This window comes from Pelodiscus sinensis, chromosome 4 (genome assembly GCF_052426305.1).
Source record: "Pelodiscus sinensis isolate ZL-2025 chromosome 4, ASM5242630v1, whole genome shotgun sequence".
In the NCBI taxonomy this organism is placed as follows: domain Eukaryota; kingdom Metazoa; phylum Chordata; order Testudines; family Trionychidae; genus Pelodiscus; species Pelodiscus sinensis.
The window spans coordinates 131,987,025-131,998,723 of record NC_143055.1 but is presented as its reverse complement, the minus strand read 5'-3'; the positions used below and the strand labels follow the sequence as shown (position 1 = coordinate 131,998,723).

Here is an 11,699-nt window from a genome sequence, read left to right as displayed (position 1 = left end):
AGGGGTCTGTCTGGGGAAAAAAATTAAGAAAATACATATAAAATGGCCAGTATTTTCTAATTAGGTCAGTTTTATTATGAGGAGCATCAGTACGTATTTGCAAACTGCCTGGCTGGTCGTCATGCTCACTCTGCGTGATGTATCTACCAGCCAGGCAGTACACAACTACGCTGGGGGGCGGGGAATCCCCGGGGCCGGACTCACTCGAGCTTCGCCGGGCCCGGGCATGGGACGGGTAGCGACCTGGGATCAGTGCGCGCCCGGGTCAGTCCCACTGGCCGATTCTCTCCCCCCGCTCTCCCCCGTGGCCAGCCCTGCTTCCGTCGGCTGGTCCTCCCCCCATTTCCCCTGGCCAGCCCTGCTGCCCCCGACGGCCTCCCCCCAATCTCCCCTAGCCAGCCCTGCTGTCCCCACCCCCACACCCCCGCCAGCTGGTTTCCCCCCCACACACACATCCTCCTGGCCAGCTCTGCTCCCCTCCCGGGCGGTGCCGTTCCCCCCCTCCCCCGAGATCAAGTGTATCCTGTATTTTTTGTGAAGCTACCTGGTAACCCTAATGGCAAGTCCTGGGCAAAGGCTCAGGAGCCATTAGCTTTGCTGTGGGACAACAGTGGAGGAGGTGAGAGGCCCAGGTTCTTCTGTGTGACTGTTCTCCCCTGGGACTCCTGCCTCCGTCCCTTCCCCTACAGGGCAGAACGACAAGAGATTCGTGAGCCCTCTGGCTGCCTGCCCCTGGCTCTCGCTGCCTCGCTGACAGCTGCATCCCCAGCTGCACACGCGTCCCCCTCCTGCCAAGTATCAGCGCAGCAGCCTCTGGACTCGTGCGGAAAGGGCCCAGGCTAAATTTCTGCCCTAGAGCGGCTCCTTCCCATGGCCTGGAGGGAAGGCACGTGCAGCTCAGCTGGGGCAGCAGCGAGCTCTGGTGGAGAAAGGAGGCAGGTGCCAGCAGCCGGCAGAAATTCTGCAACTGTTCATAGCACTGTCCTGACCCCCTCAGACACGAGCCAAAGTCCCAGGGCCTGTGCCGACTGGGAGAGGGCTGGAGAGTCTGGCGCTTCCGGAGCGGTTGGGCTCTGGAAGGGAGCTGTCTGTCTTTGCAACGTCTAATACGGGCACTCTTACTGCAGGGAGCATCTGCTGGGAGTGGAGCTGTTCTTCCTCGCCTTAGCCAGCCCTCCCACTCCAGGCCGGAGCCTCTACCATGGCTCCTGGGTGATACTGTCAGGATTTCAGCTGTGTCTTCCTAGGGCCCTTGCAGCACCCGGCCGCTCCAGTGAGCTGGCCAGTGCGAGCTGAGCTCTTTGGAATACTGGACTTGGGGCTTTGAGAGAGAGTCTCAAAGTGCCTCATTGTGCTCCAGGCCTTTGAAAATCCACGTGCTGTCTGTAAATGGACATTCACAAAGGAAGCAGGTTTGGAGAAGGTGACCGATAGAACGTTGTAATGGACGCTTCGGCTACTTTGTGATGTTTGGAGAAGTTCTAACAGGTTAATGTTTTGCTTTTGTGACACCCCCGGGCCCCCATTGTGCTAGGTGCTGTACACACACTTGGACGACCCAAGTCCCTCTCCTGATGAGTATGAGCTAAGTAGACAAAAGGGTGGAAGGCAGAAGGATTATGGCCTCATTTTTACAGATGGGGCATTGAGACTAAAGCTTTGTCCAAATACTAGGGTTGGTTTCTAAAAAATTCTAGAGCAAGTCGAATCAGTGTTCAATGCTACTGTGGCTGCAAGAGATTCGTGTAGGCCTTGCTTTGTCTACACTAGGGTTCCCATTGTTAATGATGGCAACAGTACAAAATGTTTAGGAAGTTCTCCTACCACAGACAAGATCAAGGAGAGTTGCCAAAGGTCACAGGAAGTCTGTGGCAAAGTCTTGACTACATGATTATCCTTCTTAAACGGTTGAGTTTTTTGTTGTGTTCTGTTTTAATTTTTTTAACCTTAAGTTTGTTAAATGCCTGTGCCCTGGTTTTGCTGGAATTCTCCTTGGAGGGGAGAGGTCTGGTAGAAGGTTTCTCATGAAATGTTTCTCACCCTTTATGGAAGAGAAGGGGATGTTGAAGTTTCAGCAAAGACCTCTTTCCTCTCAAGTGTGGGTCAGACATTTCCTTGTGTTCGATATTAACAACCAAGCGGAACAATCAGGCTAAAAAATGTTGTCTCCTCCCAAGCATCCAGCTTTCATTTGCTTGGTGTAGCTCTCTGCTCTCCAAGTCCTAACTACTTGAAGTAAAAAATAAGCAGGAGAAACAGAAACCCTTTGAGGCGTCTTTCATGCATCAAAATGAATCAAATAAGGGAAATTACCCCATTTCCCCCCTTCACAGATCTACTGTATAGCTTCTTTTAAGGCACAGATATTAAGATCTGCTGGGTACCTTTGCATCTGCAGTCATGTTGAGTCAAACCTTTGGGAGGTATGAGCCTTATGCAGAAACAACTTGTGAGTGGGTCATTAAACAAAGCAGTCACTTCCCCCTGGCTAGACCATTTTGCATTCTGCGGCGACTTTCCTTTGCCTAGGATTTGGTGCAGGGAGGAAAAGTGTTTATGTCTTAAGGACGGGTGTTATTTCTTCAATGGAGCTAACCTCCAGTAATAAACCCAGTCAGACAGGGGTGGAGGCTGCTTTCTCTCTCCATTGCATGGCTGGGCAGGTAGAAAATTGGAAGTGAGCAGTATGCTGACTTGTTTAAAATAAAAAACACCTCTGACCACAGACTAGCAGTGCGTGAATCTCGCTGTGTCAGTGTCCTGATTTTCAGAGTGTTGTATTTCCCTTCAGTGGCAGTCTCCTGCCATTAAAAAGGGGCTATTGTTGTCCCCAGACGTGGGGCACCGCAAGAGAGACATTCAGAAGTCAGGCATACAATTCCCATAAAAATACGGCGAGAGACTTGAAAAGCTCAGTCTATTTACCTTCACCAGAAGAAAACGGAGAGGTGACTTGACTAGGGTATCAGTACCTTTTGGGGAGAAAATTGGGTACTAAGGGGAAAAGGCAGAACAAGAACAAAGGGCTGGAAGCAGAAGCCAGACAAATTCAAGATGGAAATGTCACAACTTTTTAACACTAAGGCCAATTACCTACTGGAACCAAATCTCAAGGGTGGAGGTGGGTTTTTTCTCTCTTGATGTCTTCAGCTCCAGGCTGGATACCTTTCTGGAAGAGTTGCTGTAGCCAAAAGACAAGTTCTTGTACAAGTTTAGTGACAGACAGTGGCCTGTGACAGGTAGAGAATCACACTGGATTGCATGGTCCTTTCTGGCTTTAAACTCTGGGGAATCTAACCCCCTAAGTGAATTGCCCAGAGTCACACAGCACAGTCTGTCGCAGAGCCATGCGCTGGATTCAGACTTCCTGAGTCTCCAGCCAGGCCCTTGCCCATGTGGCTTGCTTTCCTAGCAGATACCTACCTCTTGGGCCAGTCTTCCAGGATAGACTTGATGGCACAACTGAGCAGCTATTGTTGCATCTGGTGAAGGGCAGTGGAGTGTGTGCACACTCTCTGCTCCACGGTTAGATGAGACACTACGATGCGCAGAATGCTGGGACATTAACGTCTACATGCAGTCACCTGGGAAGTTGGAGGCTCTGCTAGTCCCTAGCTTGCTGCTAGTACCTCAGAGGCCTGGTTACGGCAGGGTCGGCCCTGAGACACGGCCCTTTCTAAAAGCTGAGCTGCAGGGGAGCAGGGAGTGTTCTGATATTTTTACAACCAGCAGCAGGGCTACAGAGGGCATCCAATCCTGGCCAGGGCGCCTGGAAAGAATGTAAAATTACTCCCGGCAGAGTGGAGGAATAAACAGCAGCTTCTCCATGTAACCAGAGCAGAGGGGTGCGCTCCCAAAGGCAAACCTAGTTTGGAATGCTTCAAAAATACCTCCCCAGCAAGTGTGCGTCCCACGTGACAGCCAGCCAGCGGGCCACAGGCCGCACACTTCAGCGAGCGAGAAACCTGACTCGCGGGAGAAGTGCTGTTGCAGCTACGGGGACTCCCCCCAACCTGGCAGCAGGGAAATAGGGGGGCTCTGGAGAGAGGCTGCAATGCAAACAGCTTGCACAACCCCTGGCCCTAGTGTGTGTGCTGTTCGGTTTGGGGGTTTTAACTCCATCTTCTAGGACACACCTCACCCCTGCACTGAGCCAAACAGGCTGAAGCTGGGAGGTGAGGGGACTTGCCTTGCTCTTGGGGGTTAAAAGGAACATTGCTGGCAGCTTTGCATATGTCAGCGTGGGTGGCCACTGCCAGGCCAGCTCAGGTGAAACTGGCAGGAGGGGCTGCTTAAAAATCCCCTCCGAGAACACACTGCAGCCAGCTGCTCCTGGGGTGGGAACTGCCCCGCGCTGCCCTTGGGCTGCAAGGAGGCGGCTGTGAGGATGGGATGCCTTAAGGCACCGAGTACGTCTGGGCTTCTAGCTGGAGCTGTCATGCCCCGCTTGAACAGACAGAGCCACGCCAGCGCCGGTCAAGCTAGTGCAGTCGAAACCACAGCACAGCCCTGGAGTGCCAGCACACGTCCCTCTCCTGTCCCCTGTGCATCGCCCAGCCCCTCAGGCCTGGTCGGTTCTTCTGTATTTTGCTGGATGGGCCATGGTTCCAAGGAGGGGCAGGTGTTCCCAATACTGGAACATGAGGCGTTACTGCAGGAAGCTACCCACTGGGCAGCATGCCCATGCCGGTACATCTCCCTGTCCATCCGCCAGTGCAGAGGAGCTAAGCCCTCTGCTTGGCTAGGGCAGTCCCAGGTGCATGGTACCGGTTTGTACCTGCTTCGACTTTTCCCAGCAAGCCACTGTCTGGAATCCAGGCCACGGGTTCAGGCCGTCTGTTACGTGCCATGAAACTGGTCGAGGAGTGTTTTGTCAGCACAGTGGGTCTGGTTAAGCAAGTTTCCACTGAACTATTGTTTGCCTAATTCTCCTGAACTAAGCTGTCCATTGTTTGTTGGGGAAGAGATTAGTTGAAATCCAACATAATACGTACGGTCAGCTTAGCACCTGCAGAGCGCGTGGGATGTTGCTCCTTTTATACAAGCTTGGATTATGATGTGGATTGCAGCTGCACCGGGCCTCTTCCCCAGAGAGGAAGGGGAGACAGAGCAGGAATGTGACTCGCCCAGAGCTGCACTGCACTTCAGGGGAATCCTGAACCCCAGTTTCAAAACGACTCTGCAACCCGCACCTGGGCGTGGTAACTGTCCCAGGGAGCAGCACAGAGCCCACTTGCAGCAAGAGAGGAGTTTGCTCTGCAGCCTTAGCTGAGTGCCAGCTGGCTTTTGGATCATGCAGTAGAGCCTCGTGCACAGGGGTCCAGGTTCAGTTCCGCCCGTCTGCGTTCCATCAGCAGATCCCATTGCTCTCCGCCGGGCGGACAGGGGGTTCTCGACTGTCCTCAGCAGGAGCTGCTGGCTCCTGAGTCCTCTTGAAAATCTGGCCAATTCTGTTAGGTGCCTCGAGGCGTGGGGGGGGGGGGGGCCTGCACCCTCTTGAAAATCTGTCTATAAATGCACAGAGCCCAATTCCCTGCTGCTTAATTTCACTGACAACTGAATATACAAACTTGAGAAAGATAAAACGACATGGTCCCTAACTGAGTTGGGGATAAAAGGGCCCATGGACAATTGCTTCAATAGTTTAGATGAAGGGTTCTCTGAGCAATTCAGAGACTCCACGCAGCAGCTGGCAGACCAGTGCTCAGATCCTAGCCTCATAGAATACTAGAACCGGAAGGGACCTTGAGAGCATCATGTCCAGTGCTCAGAGAGATGAGTTTGCCAGGAAGTCTGGGGGTTTTAGGAGCATGAATCCTTGACTTTGGATGGAACTTATGCTCCTAAATCTGAAGAACTTTAGAAAAATTCTCCATGCCGACATGTTTGGAGACTGGACAATCTGAGCTTGCCATTTTGGTCCACCCATTAGAAGCTGCGATGGGACATGTACTATTGCCTGGTAGGTGCGGAGAGCCTCAGAAAGCACCATCACTGCAGGATTGTTTGGGTGAGTGTTGCAGCAACCTGTGAAAAAAATCTCAAGTGTATTGGAACAAGGGCCTTTGGCAGGATTAGGTGTGTTGGAGGGACAAGTAGATAACAAGCAACCAGACCACTCCCCTTTGGCACTCAACCCTGTTTATTTCAGTGCGACCCTGGCCTCAGCTGTTGTGGTAGGAGCTTTGTCTATTTATACAGAGGCCAGCAGACTGAGTTCATTGATTATATTTTGATGGCGATGCAGACAGGAGTCACAGCAGATTGAGGGAAGGGCTTAGGGATACATGGGAGCAGAGGGCTTTGGATACACAGGGTGAGGTTTTCATAATCCATAATCGAGGCTCAAGCTTCAAAAGGACGTGCCCCCCCCCTTTACATACCTGCATGGAGGGATTTTTAAAAGGGCACGCAGAGCGCTGAGCTGTTCGGAAAGTCTGGGCCCACTTGCATGTGCTGAGTCCATCTGGGAATCCTGGGAATGGCCAGGAACAAAGAGGTGACGTGTCTCAACAATCTAGTCTGAGTTTATATAGAGTGTTGTGGTGACCCATAGGCTTCAGCAGAGCTATGGCTAATGGGCACCAGCCAATAGTCTGGCCCAGGATTCTTCACCGGGTTTAGAAATGAACAATCCTCAAATCCCATTAGTATCTGGAATTAGCTTAGAAAACCTGACCCAAACCAGGTGTGACTTGTGAGCCTTTTCGTACCAACCAGCAGGGGGCACAGCGGGAATGTCTAGGGGTTACAGGAATGGGCTGCTGTTCACAGTCTCGCTCAGTGGCTCTCTAGTAGGGGTACACAGCGATCTTCCGGGGGTACAACAGTTCATCTAGAGATTTGCCTAGTTTTACAACAGGCGATGTAAAAAGCACTAGCAAAGTCAGTACCAGCTACAATTTCACACAGTAGCTTGTTGCTACTGCTCTATACACTGAAATGTAAACATATTTACATTCCAATTGATTTATTTGATAATTGTATGGTAAAAGAGAAAGGAAGCAATTTTCCAGTAATTGTGCACTGAGACTCACTTGTGTTTGTATGCCTGATTCTGTACGCAAGTAGTTTTCAAACGAGGGGAAACTGGGAGGGATGCAAGTCGAATCAGACTCCTAAAAGAGGTGCAGTGGTCTGGAAAGGGTGAGAAGCCCCGTGTCACTCTGGTAATCAATCTCAGCGTGAACTACACGTACAGAGCACTGTGTCTGTTCTGAAAGTCGGAGTCTAGGAACTGGCCACTAGCAAAGATGACGGCCCATCTCTGTGCCCTGTGGCTGGCTCATGCAGGCAGAGGGTGCTCTGTGTGACTCAAGAATGCCTTCAAGGAAGGTCAGGTCTTTCTTACTGCCAATGTCCTCTCCTGTACCCTGGCTGGCTGGCCCCTGGGGACTCATCTTCCAGCTTGCCCCGAGGTTGTTCCCTGGTGTCTTTGCCGTCTCTATCTACCCCCCGCCCCCCCCCAGGGCCCAGGCTGCCCCTTTCTGAAATGGTGCTGCTTGGACACTCCTCCAGGTCTATCAGTATAAAGCCTGCTATGGCAGTATATACAGAATCCCAGCCACCCCCTGGCAGCTCTCTCCCCCCCACAAAGTATTCTCGCCGCCCCTTCAGCTCTAGGCCGCTGGACCGGTGTTTGTTTAAATAAGTCATAAAACATGGAGGATTCTTTCGGCAGCCTTCCTAAGTCTTCTCTTGAGCATGGAACTATTAGATGGTTTCGTCACTCAGTTACCCACCGTCATTCCCATCTCTCGAGACCAAAACTCTACCGTTTCCATATACATTCAGAGTGTTTGACCACTGAAAGCCGCGCTTCCATCGGTGACAAACTCTCCTGGACAAACCGGTGGAGTTAACGTAAAGCTTCCTGACTGAGGTTTAATCCCTTGGGGGTCCCTTGTACTAAACATGCCATTGTGCATGTGTTATTGTACGTAGCTCCTCTAGGAGAAGGCTAATGCCATTCCTCCAGTGATCAGCCCTTTGAGGCCGCCACGGGAGAGGTGGGCATGGATTCATTCACCCTGGATTCTCCAGGGGCCACCAGACAAAAAGTTTGGGATAAATAGTTCAAGGCCTTCTTCCTGATCCAGCAAACAGACAGGACACCTGGTCATGGAGAAGCCCAATCCTTATGGTGGGGCTGGAAGTACTGAGGCCCAATAAAGACCCTGCTAGTTCTGAGCTGAAGCGGTGGTGAACTTGAAACCACAAGGAAACCCCTTGGATGGGGGTTTTAAGGCCCATTCCTGCCTGTTAGAGCTGCGAGCTCTGGCAAGCTGATTAGCACACGCGTAGGGTTCCTTTTAGAGTTACTGTTTCCTCTGTAGTGCTTTTACCTTATCAATAAGAGTGGCTTCCCTAGGACATGCTGTGTGGTACCGTCTGATGGTGGGCAGTCGCACTTTTGGTCTCTGCTTGGGCACAGTGCCTTGCTTGGGACATCAGAGTGTAGGCTGAGGATTGATAGCCTGGAAGGACCCAGGGGAGAAGGGAGTGAGATGTGAGTCTCTGCTCGAGACAGAAGGACAAGTGTGGGTGTCCTTGCTGGACCACGGAGGGGGAATACAGGGGCAGCTCCCTTGAAGCGTGACACCACCAAGTTGGAAATGTTTGTAGCTTCCCTAGGGCACCCTGTCTGTCTGAACCCGAGTTGCTGAATGCATGGCCATATCGAGGGGACACTTTAACGTGCATGAGCCCTGGCACTTGCGACAGGAACCATCACCAGACCAGGCTGAGAGGTGGATGGGTCTTGGGATTGCCAGACCAACAGAAATCACGGAAGGGGCCGTTTGCTCAACACAGAGCTCTGTTTATCTGAGCTGCTGCTATTCAAGTCGCAAAAATCTAGCCAAGGACTCAAGCGGACAAAGGGGAACCAGGATCTGAACAAAAGCAAAGGGTGTGTTCTAGCAGCCCACGGTAAGAAACCCTTAGCACTTGTGCCCTTCCCACTCATGGCTGGCGCAGATGAGTAATGTTCAAAAAATTCACCAGGCAAACAAGCAACGACAGGGGCTATTTATCTTTTTATTATAAATTTAGTATGAATGACCAATGGAAAAGTCACAACAGAGTACCAAGAATGTTTGTCAAAGTTTTAGCAGCATTTAAACAGTACTAAGTTCCCATCTCCATCAGCCCACATCTTCCACCCCCAGCGCAGGAAGCTCAGCTGAATGGCAGCAAGAGACTTCTAGGCTGAGATTTAGCCCATACTTGTTTCATGTAAAATCCCCTGCACTGCAGTGACCATCTCAACTCAACCACCTGTCCCCACAGACTCTCTGCTCCTCTCCTCCCCTCGCCACCCAGGTCATGTCTACACCACAAGTGGCAGGATGGTTCCAGCATGGCTAAGCCAGCAGAGTGAGCTCAGGATGCAAGTCTGTACCCAACTTGCACTGAGGCCTTGGCCACCACAGCTGCACTTCTGGTTTTAGCCAGGCTCACGCAGGTCTGTCTGCCTGTACTTCAATCACAGCTCAGATCGCAGTGTAGACACAGCTTCTGTCGCAATAAGCAAGTACCTTGTGCCACTGACAAACCGGGGCCTGCCTGTGGAGGAGGGTACTTAGCAACATGCAAACCTGGCCCTAGAGTGTGTGTTGGAATCCATGACACAGGCTGATACAACAACTTCAAATACACAACTGTACTCCTGAAAGCAGTTCACTCATGGGGTAGGGCCCATTACTTTCCAACCCCCACGGGTCAGGCACACATATTACCTCCCTTCCTCAAGTTCTGTGCATGATTACATGAGTACAGTCCATGGAATCACCAACCCACAGAGTCCCACCCATTGCTCTCAGATTCTGTGTCAGAGAATTAATGGGGAAGGAGAAGATACTTAAGGCTTAATCTTGCTCCTGTTCAGGCTGATGACAGCACTGAGCTTAGATTTGATAGGGGTGGGGGAAGATGGAAAATGAATATTTAGTGTATGTCAGATTCAAAACATACTGAAGTTAGTTGACTAACCACATGGACAGTAGTGTTAAGCATACAGAATAACAAGTACAGGCATAACTGTAAAATATTTTTCCTAGTTACAGTCAAATAAACAGTACTATCCCAGTTCTGCTGGTGGTAGTTTAGTGAAAACAACCTTTCATTAGCAGTGGGAACATAAACGTACACATATGGGTAGACAACAACATAACTCTGGCAAGCTATTTCCCTGCTTCTTTGGTACTTTCTAAACTTTCTTATCCAAAATATATAAGGGAAATGCACCATTAAAAAGTTACTGTTTGTAAGTATGTACAAAAGCAGTCGCCATACAGTATTGTACACAAAGATCAATCTGATATGAACAAAGTTATCTTACGAAAAGCACTTAATGCACATTTTGTTTTGTTCCAGTATCTCTTAACCTTAAAAAAATTCATATTATGCAATCCTGTACCTCGCTTTATCATGTATCAAATAGACAAGAAACATTTCCAATCCATACTCTTCTTCAAAAGATTAAAAAATCGCCACTGAAATGTTACATTATGTACAAACTTTACTAAATATTAAATCCTAGGCAATTATTTTCACCCCACTTATATTATAACTTAGGTACTATTTCCTACTATATGCATATATTTCTTTAATATATAAGAACGGCACCACATTATACCACCATGTCACCAATATGACACATTGTTATATACAGTAGATAAGAAGTTGGATATGGAAGATGAATCCTTGCCGACTAGCACTTCCATGGACAGGTTAGCGGGGTGCTCTTCCCTTTCCCCCCTCCCTCCCCCCGCCCCACATGGGAGAATAGTTCTGGCTATTCTTCCTGTTATGTGGGGAAGTGGCATTCAGACATAGGGCAGAATCCCATACATAAAGATCGCCATGACTCCAGCACTGAACAAGCCAGCAACGGGAACTGTCACAAACCAGGCCAGAAAGATGTTGCGGAACAGACGCCAGTCAACAGCCTTCTTTGAACGTATCCAGCCAACTGCCACCACTGAACCAACCTTAGGAGTGTGAGAAGAGGATTAGGAGAGACACGGTTCATGCGGAAAAGTCTCCAAGAGACTTCTATGACCAACCCAATGCCAATCAGCTGATACCCAGCAATATAAGTAGCCAAGATCTTAAAATACTGCGGACTTCAGTGAAGACCAAAGCTTTGTTAAAGGGCGACTGGAATTTAGTACTTGCATGTTGCTGGGGTAAAAAATAAAATAAAATGAAGGGGGGAAAAACAGCAGCTGACTCAAATGCCTTTCATAGTATATGTATCAACTTTAAGCCAGGTTAATTAGATTCAGGCATCTCTTTCAAATGGCAATTAACTCTGCTAGTGGTAGGTGCCTCTGCCATTTTGGGCCCCAATCCTGCAATGAGCTCCAGCTAGTCAGAGCAAGCACATTGACTTTAATGGGTCCTGCATGGGCTCAGGAGTCTTAGGCTAGGTCTGCTCTACCAGGTTGTTTCAAAATCAGTTATTTCGAAATAAGCTTATGGCTCTTCACAAGCAGGAGTTCTTCTTTCAAAATAACAGAGTTGATCATGTGGACACTCGCCTTGTTGTTTCAAAATAAGGGGAGTGATTTTGAAAAAACTCCCCCGTGTAGACATGCCCTTCCTGTGCACGGCTCATTGCAGGACCGAGGCCTTTGAGCATTTTGGTGGAAGGACTCAGTTGTCCTTGGTGTTTGGCTAAACACCTTGCACAT

General features: G+C 49.9%; 1 protein-coding gene and 1 long non-coding RNA gene across 8 annotated transcripts in view; one reads left to right on the top strand and one right to left on the bottom strand.

Moving 5' to 3' along the window:
• LOC142829495 (uncharacterized) overlaps positions 1-11,699 on the top strand; it is a 45,311-nt gene that overhangs the window by 11,154 nt on the left and 22,458 nt on the right. The window lies entirely within an intron of this gene.
• The window catches only part of SLC20A2 (solute carrier family 20 member 2), a 69,833-nt gene continuing 67,153 nt past the window's right edge, over positions 9,020-11,699 (bottom strand). For all 7 annotated transcript variants that reach the window (XM_075929290.2, XM_025185785.3, XM_014574737.4 and 4 more), the window contains one exon: positions 9,020-10,994. In XM_075929290.2, the coding sequence (XP_075785405.1) occupies positions 10,830-10,994 (165 nt within the window). In that variant the 3' untranslated portion in view covers positions 9,020-10,829. The remainder of the gene's footprint in view (positions 10,995-11,699) is intronic.